The sequence below is a fragment of the Hevea brasiliensis genome, chromosome 16, assembly GCF_030052815.1.
Source record: "Hevea brasiliensis isolate MT/VB/25A 57/8 chromosome 16, ASM3005281v1, whole genome shotgun sequence".
NCBI classification, from domain to species: Eukaryota; Viridiplantae; Streptophyta; class Magnoliopsida; order Malpighiales; family Euphorbiaceae; genus Hevea; species Hevea brasiliensis.
Genome location: NC_079508.1, coordinates 58,920,567 through 58,932,898, shown reverse-complemented (window position 1 = coordinate 58,932,898; position 12,332 = coordinate 58,920,567). Strand labels below are relative to the sequence as shown.

Sequence of the window (12,332 nt, the reverse complement as noted above, 5' to 3'; positions counted from 1 at the left end):
ATGGTTATAATTCTCTTAATTGTCCGGACCGACACCGGTCACCGAAACAGTAACATATAACAGGTCATGCAAATAGGAGTGTTACACCACTTTCAAGTTTACAGGAGCAACTCTCTGCATATCGCACGTATATCGGTCGTGCAAAATTTTCCTCCTCATTTGAACGGTAAGTTAAAACTACAAGACGTCAACTTCTAAAGCCGACCAAAAGCCCTAGATTAAACATATATATAATAGCTCTCAAAGTTTTTAGCATTGTACTCTTAGCTACTGCACAGCTTGGCTATTGCCTTGTGCCTGAGAATGGCATAAAAAATTGTGACAAATAATATTTTTCTCATCTGAATATAAATCATTCCCCATTACTTTCCTAATTTAGCGGCACCAAAACATTACTGGGATGTTTTCCACCGAAGAAACTAGAGCATAGTATTCATAGTTTCTATTGTGTATACACCTGAACTAAAAGTATGATCATGGACATTCTTATACAGAAAGAAGATCAAATAACAGAAAGGCTACAACCGGATCAAATTCTTAAAACAATAGGTACCAAGAATAAACCAACCTACAAGCAGGAAGGTGAAGAAGGCCAAAAACTTTAGAAAGGTCAGGCCACCAAATATCATTCCCATACCACATACAATGACAAATGGTAAGTAAGATCGCACCATTGATCCTGTACTGACCCAATGACCTTTGATGAACATCAAAGCAGCAAGGTTCACCACATTCCACCCACCAGAATGATAACCCAATCGGTTTAGGTTGTTGGCAACAAAAGAGTGGCAATTGCAATTAAAGAGACTGTACGAGTGATGTTGAAATTCCTGTGTGCTCTTTCGTAATGCATCATCCCAAGTAAATGTCTCTCTTTGAGTTGGATCACGGTTGTACTCATCCTCACTTTTGAATGCAGATGGATGGAGAGAAATGGAACATTCCTGGTCAACATTTCAAGGTGTATAGTTATATAAATAAGTTGAATTAACTGGTAGGCATCTACTTCATTACATTTTTCTACAATATAAGATGCCAGCTCATAATAATTCAGTGCTGCACACCACATCAAGGCACGAAGGCACACTGAAAACAATTTACTGTGAAAGCATAGTCAATGTCATAGACTCCAAGACCCTCTGTTTAAATGATTGCCAAGTGCCCACAATAATGCACACTATGAGGGCTGTCCATATTTCAATGTAATCATTGCAGAAGTGTAAATCTAATTCAGACTTCAGATAAAAAAAAAAAAAACCAGATATACCTTCTCTTTGTTTATCTGGATGTAGCGAGTCACAGCACCAAATGCAAAATTGTCAACACACACAAAATTAGGCCCTGCAAAGTCCAGGATCACTCCATCCTCTCTACATATGCCAATATGGCCAATGAAAGGAATCAGCCATGATATTACAGGAAGGGGCGTCCAGACGACGCAGTAGGGAAACCGTGCTCTTTTGGGATCAATCTGCATGCTTTGTGGAAAATTTTCTTCAAAAGTCATCCGGTGTTCAGGGTCCACATTTTCTTCCATCACCAACAGTTGTAAGAAACTAGATTTTCATCAACAAATTAGATGCTCATGAAAAAAAGAAATGTACTTTAAATATTATATGTCTCAAGTTTTATTGAAGTGGAATATTGCAAAGTGCTTTATCCAATGTGTAAAGTTTAAGCAAAATCTAAAAATCCAGTAATGATAACAAGCTCATGTTTAATGAATTTTACATACATTAAGAAAAAAAAAAAAAACGCAAGTTTCTTCTGTAAATTAAGCATTGCTGAAACATAATATTATTCCATAAGTTCAAAATTAGTGAAACTCGCAAAAGAAAAGTAGCTTAAAGCATATGCATTTGCTACTGCTAACATAAACTTTTCATCTAGTTTATATTCCATAGGACTTAAAGCTTCTATTATCTGATCCCACATCCTATAAGCAATTCATTTGAATAATGCAAAACTTAACTTAAATAACCAGCATGACGGCATTACATATTTGGTTTCATCCCAAGCATTCTTTTGCTTGAACTACATCCTCTTCTCCTATATAAGACAAGGTACCCATTCTGAACAGAAATATTCCTGATTTGGTATTTCCACATGAACGATTATACGAGAACAAGTTCCTAGTAAATCCGTCCAGCAGCATACAGCCATTACTAACCTAAACTTCCATCCAACAGAACCCCATTTCACCTAAACTCCCCAAATGCATGCATCCGTATTCTCATCTACTTCCTTTTGTTATCATACCCAGAAAACCCAAAGCAAGGTTCAAATCACTTCCTTACATGCATGTATCAAACAACCAAATGAACGACACAAATCCTAAGAACACTGCATTTGAAACAGGATCCTATCCACTTATCAAAATTAGATATCATCCTGTATTCTACAAGTAATTATTGAGCAACGACTGTTAGTTCAACCAATTTTAAACCAACTAAATGGGTAATCAGTCACCTGCTAGAAAATCATTAAGCTGATAAATTCACACTTAGCAGATGCAGTAAAGAGAATCAATGTCAGATAAAACAGCACAAAAGATAAAGAGATAACCTTGAGATGGATAAAGCACCAGGCGACTAGCTGGTTATATAGAATTTTCTTTAATAATAATAATAATAATAATAATAATAATAATATTCTCAATTTCGAATCAGTCTTAAAATTATTAAAAATCTCTCAATATATATTTTCATTTTACTATTTAATATTTATTATTTTGAACCATTGACAATTAATTTAATAGTTAAATATTTAATACATTCTCCAACATCTACTAAGCCAAAATTTTTTAAGGTTCTCTCATCTTCGCTTTGGAGTCTACACGGGAGACGAGGGCTTTCAGTTACAGCTAGAGTATCTCTCCTTGATACACGGTTCTTACTCTTGCAATTATTATATTATAAAAATAATTTAATTTTTATTTTTTATTATGATATAAAAAATTAAAACAATTTATATATCATTTACCAAAAATTGTTTCCCAAAAATTAATTAGAGACATCTAAAATTGTTTTCCAAAATTTCAAAATGGCTTATTATTATTTTTTTCCTATCATTTAGTAACTAGAATTATATATATGTATTCAAAAACCATTAATCAATTTATCTATCATTAATTGACATGGGCATATTTAAAAAATTATAATTTTTAAATTTTTTAACTTATCTTTTTTTAATTATAAATTTAATTGTTATATTCGATAATGTGTAATTTAATAATTTATCTTAATTAAGCTTTAAATTTTATTTTATTTTTTTATATTATAAATTTATTTATTAATTTAAAAATGCTTAATTTAAAAATTTTATATTAACTGAGTTTGAAATTTAAATTTAATTTATTTTTATTAAGCTGAGAATAAAAAATTTAATATATGAAGAACCCTTTTAAAAATATTAAATTCACATGACCTATTTAATTTTATTTTCATATTATTATTAAAAATAATTTATCAAATATGTTACTAAATTATATTTTTTATTTTAGAGATATTTAATATTTAATTATATTTTTCACTTAAAGTTTTATATTATTTCATATTATTATACATGTTAAAAGATTTTTTTATTAATTATCTTTTAAATTAAGAATTATAATTCTATCTTTTAAAAATTTTTATTTATAAAATTTTTTCTACCTTTATTTTAATTTGATCAATTATTTTCTTTTAAATCAAATACTATATATATATATATATATATATATATATATATATATATATATATATATATATTTATACTATTTCTGTCTATTCAAGGCCCTGCTATTTTTTTCTAAAAAGAAAAAAAAAATTATATATATAATTTTTGCTATAATATATACAGATATATATATATATATATATATATATATATATATATATATATATATATATATATATATATATATATATATATATTTTTTAAAGAATAGAGTTAAAGAGCATAATAAGAATATTACCCGCTTTGAAATCTTCCTTTACTGTCAGCACGTATCTAAACTGAAAGTTTACGCACCAGCAAATTTTCTCTATGTAGGACTTCCTCTGTACCCTTCTTCAACAAGTCACGCTAAATTCTTCAATAGTTAAATATTTTTTTAGTGAATAATTATTTTTTTAATACATTCTCCAACATCCATTAAGACAATTTTTTTTTAATTTGAATATTTAATATTTAAAAATAGGTAATATTTAGTTTTTAAATTTTAAATTTTAATTATATTTAATTATTATAGTATAAAAAAATATAAATTATATTATTTTTGCTCACTTATATGAAGATAATACTTTTTTTTTAAAAAAAAAAGATAAGAGTTTAAAGAACATAATAAGAATATTCTTGGGTTTGAATTCTTCAATCACGGTATCAGCACATATCCAAACTGTGCTTATGCACCAGCAAATTCTCTCACCATATATAGGACTTCCTCCTTACCCTTTTTCAACATCTCACACTATATTGATTGCTTCTTCAATGGCTTCAATAGTCTGGTTTCTTTTGCTATTGCTAAATATTGCTAAATCATGCCAGGGAGGGATCACCAGTCACTACGTTAGAAAAATGGAAGCTTCTATGGACATGCCAATTGAGACCTTTCCTCAACCTTTGGGTGACAATGCCCCTGAACAGGTAATAACTGTCGTGCAGAAAGGCTGCGGAATGAATGCTCAGATCATTAAACTATTTGAAAGCTTTTTTTTTTTTTTAATGATTAAAAACCATTTATATATGATAAACAGGTTCATATAACCCAAGGCGATCACATAGGGAGAAGTGTTATAATTTCATGGTTGACACCAATGGATCGATTCCCAAATACGGTGACCTATTGGCCAGCAGGGAGACAGCACAATCACAAGCACAAAGCTCGTGCAGTAACCACATATTACAGATACTATAATTACACTTCTGGCTACATTCACCATGCCACCATTAAGAAATTAAAGGTTATTACTGAATTTTTCTTGATGCAGTGCAAATTTCATGTTGGCATTTTTCTTACACTTTAGATATGATAATTTTTCTTTTCAGTACAATACTCGGTACTTCTATGAGCTTGGAAGCCACAAAGCAACTCGCAGGTTTTCCTTTGTGACTCCTCCTGAAGTAGGACCTGATGTGCCATACACGTTTGGCATTATGGGTAAGGGTAAAAGAATGTACACTGATATATTGGCAGGGTTCTCGAGTTCGAAAGGGAGAGGACTACCCAGTTGTGTAGTTCATACCGTGCTGCGGCCTTTTATCATATGCATACTATTGTTTTGGTTCTTTGGTTCTCTAACAACATAGCACTTTTTTTTTTTTTTTGTATTTTACAGGTGACTTGGGACAAACATATGATTCTAATATAACATTGGAGCATTACATATCCAACAGAAAAGCACAAACTATGTTGTTTGTTGGAGATCTTTCTTATGCAGATCATTATCCATTACATGATAATGTGAGGTGGGATACATGGGGCCGCTTCGTTGAAAAGAGTACTGCATATCAGCCTTGGATTTGGACCGCTGGCAATCATGAAATTGATTTTCTTCCTGAAATTGTAAGACCCCTTTTGCAGTTATTTTTTCATTACATCCTACTGAGCATAGCTAATGATGTTATGTTCATGTTACTTCAGGATGAATACACCCCTTTCAAGCCATATATGAATAGGTACCATGTACCTTATAGGGCATCACAGAGCACATCTCCGCTTTGGTATTCCATCAAGCGTGCATCTGCCTACATTATTGTCCTCTCCTCTTACTCAGCATATGGTATGGAAATGAAATATTTTATGCAGTGTAATTGTGTAGCCTTCAATTTTAACAAAATGAGCTTAATTGATGCTTGTTGCTTCCATAGGAAAGTATACTCCACAATACAGTTGGCTTGAACAAGAATTCCCAAAGGTTAATAGAGCTGAGACTCCATGGCTGATTGTTCTTCTTCACTCTCCATGGTATAATAGCAACAACTACCACTACATGGAAGGAGAAAGCATGAGAGTGATGTTTGAATCATGGTTTATTGAAAACAAAGTCGATCTTGTCTTTTCTGGTCATGTGCATTCATATGAACGCACAGTAAGTTCTGAGACACTTATTTCATTACATTTTAGGCTGCTCTACTAAATTATAAATATAATACAACTATGCAAAGCAGAACGGCTAGAAATAGTATATGATTTGCAATTTGCAGACCTTTTTCATTGGACCTTTTTCATTGGTTCTAACTTCAATACCATTAGTATTCCGAGAAATTGGTTAAGATGCTAACCTTTTTTCTCCGAATTTTAGAACCGAATATCAAATGTAAGGTACAACATAACAAATGGACAGAGCACCCCAATCAAGGACACTTCAGCACCAGTATACATAACTATTGGAGATGGTGGAAACATTGAAGGCCTTGCCAATAGGTACAGCTCTTTAATTTCCTATCACATGATATCACATTTTTTATGCAGGCCGTTTAGCATTGACGTAATCATTTCTTTCTGCAGTTTTACTGAACCACAACCCAGTTACTCTGCCTTCCGAGAGGCAAGTTTCGGACATGCCATTCTTGAGATTAAGAATCGGACTCATGCTCATTATACTTGGCATCGTAACCATGACAATGAACCAATTGTGGCTGATTCACTCTGGCTGTACAACCGGCATTGGTATCCAGAAGAAGAGCACAGTTCTGCTTCCAACATGGTTTAAGAGTTTCTGGTTTTGGTAGGGCTAGTCGGTCTTGGTCTTTTAGGTTCCACAACCTAGCTTTTATTTTGGTTCTTGTTATCTTTTTGCCTTTGAGTCCCAAATACAAAACTTCTCGTTTAAGGGGTCATTGGAAAACCAAAATGAATGGAATCTGTAAATCTCTGTTTGAACTTGGAGGATTCACTTTTAGAATTGTCTCTTCCGTGGTGTTGAGCATTGGCAGATTGTTGCATTAAGCAACATAATATCAGATGACACCTTGAAACAATTGCTATACCTCCTTGATGGAGGAAAATTTATTAGCTAATTCATTATGAGTACTGATATATCCAATTTTAGGAAAAGCCTTTACAACCAGCAACATTCTGTTTTTAAGTTAAGAATGAAAATTTCAAATTTGACTCGCTTGAGGCTAATGTAAAAATGGGTATGCTAATTGAGTCTTCAAGAGAAAATTTCAAATTTGACTCGCATGAGGCTAATGTAAAAAATGGGTATGCTAATTGAGTCTTCAAGGGAACAGCCAATGGTAAAAGCTTAAGTTCATTTCCAGTTCTGGTATACCAAAGCCAAAAAGGCTAATTCCTTGAAATTTGAGTAGCTTGTCAATCAAAGTTAGAGAATGAGATTCATTTCGTATGACAAGACATGAGTAGAGAAGTATAACACAACTTATTATTTTGTCAAAGCTTTGCTACCTGTGAGGATTTCTTTGTCTTTCACACTGATTGAAATCCATTGGCTCCACTTTTACTTCTATCTCATTTTCTCTGAGAATTCCCAAAATTAGTCACTTCATTTGGAGAACCCGCTCTTAATCTGGTCACTTTAATTATGACCTATTGAGTGTAGAGCTGCGAGCTTCTGTGCACATTCTCAAGAATTCCTTTTCTTGACAAGTTTTATTCTGCAATTCCTTTTATACGTCTTCTAAATTCATTATTCACTGAAGCCAGTAAGTAAAGCTTGAAGCAGAGAGGGTTTGCCCATACTACCTGCCTGATTGTTTTCGGACATAGAGGAAGTAGCAGCTTTTGTGGTGGCAAACTTACTCTCTTCAATTTTCCCCCAAACGACCAGATACAATCCGGCAATAATTAGCGTAGCTCCAATGAGTCTGCAAGTTGAATTCAAGCAATAATAATAAGTTTGACAAACACTGAGTTATCTGGCAATCTTTCCTGGTAGGCTACATGAAGGAAACGCAATAAATAGTATGGAACATATAGTTTAACTGGCTTCAAGCTCAGCAAGAGCCAAGAAAGACAATTTCTTCCCTAATAGGTTCTCATGTTGGGTGGCCATTACTAGAGTCATATGGCTCTCTAAACAGAAGATTTAGCCAATTCAGCAGAGGATAAAATTAAAAGGGATGACAGAATTGATCGGTAGGATCATCATGATACTCACCCTCCCAAGTAGAATTCTTCACCTAAAACAACGGACGCCATTAAAGCTACGAGCATAGTCTGCACAGGCAGATATCCTGAAACAAAAACTGGACCACCCCTCTGTATGACCCATATTTGAATTGCAAATCCAATCCCTGAAACAACCAATCCCTGCAGCCACCCACAAATATGCTCTATTAGTCATACAGATGTACAGACTTCTTAGCAAAACAAATTGCTCAAATTGAAGATATCATTCTATTAGTTGGAGTTACTAACCGAATAAAGAATGCTGAAGAGTTCACCACCAGAGTGAACCTGCCATGTCTGAGGATCTCTCTCAATATAGGCTGCAACTGCCAACAATTGCAGGATGCCAAAGAAGCAAGTAAACGAATAAACTGAGAATGGAGCAGGGTATTTCTTCAAGAAGATTGCTTGTAATACTATCCAGCTGGACCAACACAAGCAATGGCCAAAGCAAGATATACAACCCAAGGTCCAATTCTTTACATTGGCATCTCCTAATGAGAACAATAACTGTGTTTGGTCTGGAGATGAATTTGGCCTGTAAATGGATGGTCCCTTGTAGAGGGTTATGACTGAAGCTCCAATAGAGGAAGTTAGAGAGCCAACTACCTTAGCTATGCCATCTTTCCTGCTCAAGTGAACCTGCTCTAATCTGCAAGACAAAATAAACCAGTTTCACTTCAGGTTCAGGGCCTTAAACTAATAGAAGATGGATGATTAGCTATATTGGCCTGCCTGAGTAAGGTAGCCAAGGTAAAGGTCACAGCAGGCACGGCATTCTCTGTAGCAGAAGCGAATGTGGGTGAGGTATTATCCAAACCTAATAGGTAGAATCCTTGATTTGATGCTATTCTGCAACAAACAGAAAATTCTTTTCAGGAAAATGAAATTAAAAAAGATAATTTTTTTCCTATCTTCATCATATGCTAATTTATTGCTGTTTCAATAACAGATCATACCCAACAAATCCAAGGATGAAGAATTGTATTAGAAAAGAAGTGGTCAGTGCTGGCCTGTCTTTCCTGCGACAAAAACCAACATAAAAGCAATTGAAAAATTCATGAAAACACTCACAACTTAGCTTAACCACATACTTCTCTAGGAAATAAGCAACGGGAGCCAGCAGAAGCAGTGCAGTGATATTCCTGTAAACAGGGAAAACAAGCTTGCTTATGCCCATGTTAAGTGCAGCTCTTAAAATGACATGGTTCCCTGCATATCCAAACTGAAAGATTGTCATGGCTATTTGCAGCTTGGTGCGCTCAGGGACCGCACACATCCTATTGGTGAGTGCTGAACCAGGTTCAGCCATTGAAGCAAACCGAGGATGTGAAAAGAAAGAGTCAAAAGCAAGAGCTAATACAGGGTTGCCCCTTGAGAGTCAGAGAAAGGCACCAAAGAACTAAAGATTTTATTTTATTTAATTTGGGTATAAAAAAGGGACTAAGGATTTAATATTCTGTAACCAACAATTTCTCATTTCTTTTATTATCATTTTTATACATGAGTAACGTGGTGTCAGGATTCGAATCCATCACCTACTGTATTCTGATATAGACGCCCTGATTACCAAGTTTGTTTTTATATATTTCTTCTTTGTAGAGCTGCAGCATGAATAATTCACCCAAACATATGTATATAAAAATAGAAAAGACGAGCTTTAGAGCTTAAAAAATAACTGACCTATACAATTACGAGAATAAAAGACTTCATTAAGACCCAAACGACTAGACTTAGAAGATAGTTTTGAAAAAATTTTGAGTTTTCAAAAAAATAAGATTATCATATAATTAGAGAGCTAATCAGCTAAAAAATTGAAAGGAAAAGATAAAATTATTAATGGAGTGAAATATTTAAGTTTTTTTATTTTATTTTTGAAAATATTGAATATTTTCATAAGAGATAAATAATTATATAATTTTATTTGTAAATAAAATAAAATGTTTTTCAATGCCATGGTTGAAAATTTTGAGTACCTTAAATATATGTTCATTTGTGAAAATTTGATATAGCCTTTAAAAAATTGAAAAACGTAATTTCATATTCACGTAATTTTTCAAATAGAGAATTTTTTTTGTCAAAATTTCTTAAGATTTAAAAAATAAATTATTTTTCACTATTTTTCTTATAATAAAGGTTAAAATTTCAACTTTTTTTAAATAAAAAAAGCATTTTTTATAACTAAATTGTATTATAAATTTTCATAAATAAAATTGAATTAGTAATTTAAAAATATTTATATATAATGACAAAATTAATAATATTATTAAAAAATAAATAAATAATATATACTAAAAAATTTTAAAAGTGGAATAAAAATTTTGATATATATTATAATATTTTTTTAATTCTAAAAGATATAAAAAAATTAACTTTTGAATGGAAAATTTTTTATTATTAATAAATGAACATTTTTATATTTTTATAAAAATAAAATAAAATTAAAAAAAAATAAGGTAAGATAACACTTGTCACTCTATTTCTAAAATTAAATGATTTCTCTTTCAATTTTTATTCCGTAAAATTAAAGGTCCTTCTATCTACACCGGAGTAGAACTACATTTTTGGAGGCCTTGCACCCAAAGGTTTTTTTTTTTTTTTTAACTAAAATATGATCCATAAATTTTAATATGTTTTTCATAAAAATTATTGTTTACCCTTAAAATTTTTCAAATTAAAATTCCATCTATAAATTTTAATGTATTTTTTTTTATTATCTACCCTCTAATGTTTTTTTTTTTTTTTACTTATGCAAATTATTTAAGTTTTATTTTAATCTATGCACTTATAGGTAAATTTATTTCGTAATTTTTATATTATTTAAGTTTAATTTCTTAATATTTTATATTTCTATTTTAATATTTATTAAGATTTTATATATAACGATAAATTTCTAATTTCACTTCTGTGTCCACTTAATTTGTTAAATTAATTATTTAAATTGGGTTAATAGAAAGAGAATAGTTTTATTCCTAAAAGTACCCTTGATAATTTTTGTTCCAAAAATGCTTCATTTTTCTATACAACTTTTAAGGGGTGTTTGATTTATTCTTTAGAAGCAGCTAATAGCTGATAAATATCTAAATAAATAAATTAAAGTATTTAATAACTTAAAAAAAATTGAGCTAATAACTGATGTTATGATACTTATCAGCTGCAATTTACATAGGCTTTATTATTAAAATTATTTTTCATCGGCTGATAGCTGATTTGATTTTATTTTTTATTCAGATTATATTACTTTTTTATGTAACTTAAAAATTAATATTATTATATTATTTACTTTATAATCTTAACACTTTAATCAGTGTATTATAATTTTATTAAAATATTTTTTATTAACAATATAAAATATATAATATTTATTTATTATAAAAAATAAGTTTTTTTCTAAAAACTTAAAATTATAAGATTTTTTCTTTTATGAATAAAAATAATTACTTTATTATTTTATAACTATATTTTTAAAATTATTTCATTATTTTTTTAAGGAAATTAATTATTTTTTTATTTTAATAATAAAATAAATAATATAATAAATTTATAATTTTATATTTATTTTAATAATAAAATAAATTATATGATATATACTTTTATTAATATTTTATATATCAACAGTAACATTTAAACATAATTTTATTAAATATTTAAAATAAATTTATTATTATCAATTATTAATTATATGTAATAATTAACATTTAATAGCTATTAATTACATTTAATAGCTAAACCAAATATATCCTTAATTCCTTTAAACCCAATTGATCCTCCATGGCCACGAGCTGCTCTTCAAACCCAATGGATCCTCCACTGCCACCTCTGCTAATATTGGCCCCAAAAACAAGCATGTTTCAATCAGATGCGGAGCGACATCTATAGCTCCTCCCGAGTTGTGTCTGCTGTGTATGTTTGCGAATGGTGAGGCTGTGAGGATGGACGTGGTCTGTGGGTCAAGGCGAGGCCGATGATTTGGGCATTCTAAGGGTGGCTTAGATAAAGTGTATGTGCTTTTGTACAAGGTTGGGGACCAACTTCACTATCGAAACAAACAACCACTGAATCAATGAGCTATGGGTGGCGTTGAATGCATATGAGAGAGAGGATGGATTTTGAGAGGCAGATAGAGAGAGGGGATCTGGATATGCGATGCCTTTCATTATATTTTTTTCTCTATAAAAAAAGGGCAATGTTATGGAATGGTCGACTTGGGCATGAA

The 12,332-nt window shown here is 31.2% G+C and overlaps 3 protein-coding genes across 6 annotated transcripts; 1 reads left to right on the top strand and 2 right to left on the bottom strand.

Moving 5' to 3' along the window:
- Positions 1–403: 403 nt before the first annotated feature.
- LOC110668552 (protein RTE1-HOMOLOG-like) lies at positions 404–2,601 on the bottom strand. 2 transcript variants are annotated; one of them, XM_058138635.1, is made up of 3 exons: positions 2,566–2,601; positions 1,268–1,556; positions 404–944 (listed from the first exon to the last, which is right to left on the bottom strand). In XM_058138635.1, the coding sequence occupies exons 2-3, from the start codon at positions 1,535–1,537 to the stop codon at positions 519–521; spliced, it is 696 nt and encodes a 231-aa protein (XP_057994618.1). In that variant the 5' UTR covers positions 1,538–1,556; positions 2,566–2,601; the 3' UTR covers positions 404–518. The 2 variants fall into 2 exon arrangements, with proteins under 2 accessions (XP_057994618.1, XP_057994617.1); XM_058138634.1 differs by lacking the exon at positions 2,566–2,601 and having other exon boundaries at positions 1,268–2,559.
- Positions 2,602–4,401: 1,800 nt separating this feature from the next.
- LOC110668550 (purple acid phosphatase 5-like) lies at positions 4,402–6,963 on the top strand. The gene is made up of 8 exons (XM_021829853.2): positions 4,402–4,626; positions 4,737–4,943; positions 5,029–5,140; positions 5,319–5,545; positions 5,624–5,762; positions 5,851–6,071; positions 6,285–6,406; positions 6,491–6,963. Exons 1-8 carry the CDS (start codon positions 4,471–4,473, stop codon positions 6,693–6,695), a joined length of 1,389 nt encoding a protein of 462 aa, XP_021685545.2. The 5' UTR covers positions 4,402–4,470; the 3' UTR covers positions 6,696–6,963.
- A 259-nt stretch (positions 6,964–7,222) lies between these two features.
- On the bottom strand, positions 7,223–9,535 carry LOC110668551 (protein WALLS ARE THIN 1). 3 transcript variants are annotated; one of them, XM_021829856.2, is made up of 6 exons: positions 9,211–9,534; positions 9,076–9,138; positions 8,852–8,968; positions 8,366–8,768; positions 8,106–8,257; positions 7,223–7,812 (listed from the first exon to the last, which is right to left on the bottom strand). In XM_021829856.2, the coding sequence occupies exons 1-6, from the start codon at positions 9,426–9,428 to the stop codon at positions 7,635–7,637; spliced, it is 1,131 nt and encodes a 376-aa protein (XP_021685548.2). In that variant the 5' UTR covers positions 9,429–9,534; the 3' UTR covers positions 7,223–7,634. The 3 variants fall into 3 exon arrangements, with proteins under 3 accessions (XP_021685548.2, XP_021685546.2, XP_021685549.2); XM_021829854.2 differs by having other exon boundaries at positions 9,076–9,535; XM_021829857.2 differs by lacking the exon at positions 9,076–9,138 and having other exon boundaries at positions 8,852–8,963; positions 9,191–9,535.
- Between the last annotated feature and the right edge of the window lie 2,797 nt (positions 9,536–12,332).

Coding starts and splice junctions, on each gene's coding strand:
- LOC110668551 (XM_021829854.2), bottom strand. CDS start 9,428: ATGGCTGAACCTGGTTCAGCACTCACCAATAGGATGTGTGCGGTCCCT. Junction 8,969..9,075: donor TTCATCCTTGGATTTGTTGG/GTATGATCTGTT, acceptor TGTTTGTTGCAG/AATAGCATCAAATCAAGGAT. Junction 8,258..8,365: donor TCTTCAGCATTCTTTATTCG/GTTAGTAACTCC, acceptor GGGTGGCTGCAG/GGATTGGTTGTTTCAGGGAT.
- LOC110668552 (XM_058138635.1), bottom strand. CDS start 1,537: ATGGAAGAAAATGTGGACCCTGAACACCGGATGACTTTTGAAGAAAAT. Junction 945..1,267: donor TCCAGATAAACAAAGAGAAG/GTATATCTGGTT, acceptor AATGTTGACCAG/GAATGTTCCATTTCTCTCCA.
- LOC110668550 (XM_021829853.2), top strand. CDS start 4,471: ATGGCTTCAATAGTCTGGTTTCTTTTGCTATTGCTAAATATTGCTAAA. Junction 4,944..5,028: donor CCACCATTAAGAAATTAAAG/GTTATTACTGAA, acceptor TTTTCTTTTCAG/TACAATACTCGGTACTTCTA. Junction 5,141..5,318: donor ATACACGTTTGGCATTATGG/GTAAGGGTAAAA, acceptor TGTATTTTACAG/GTGACTTGGGACAAACATAT.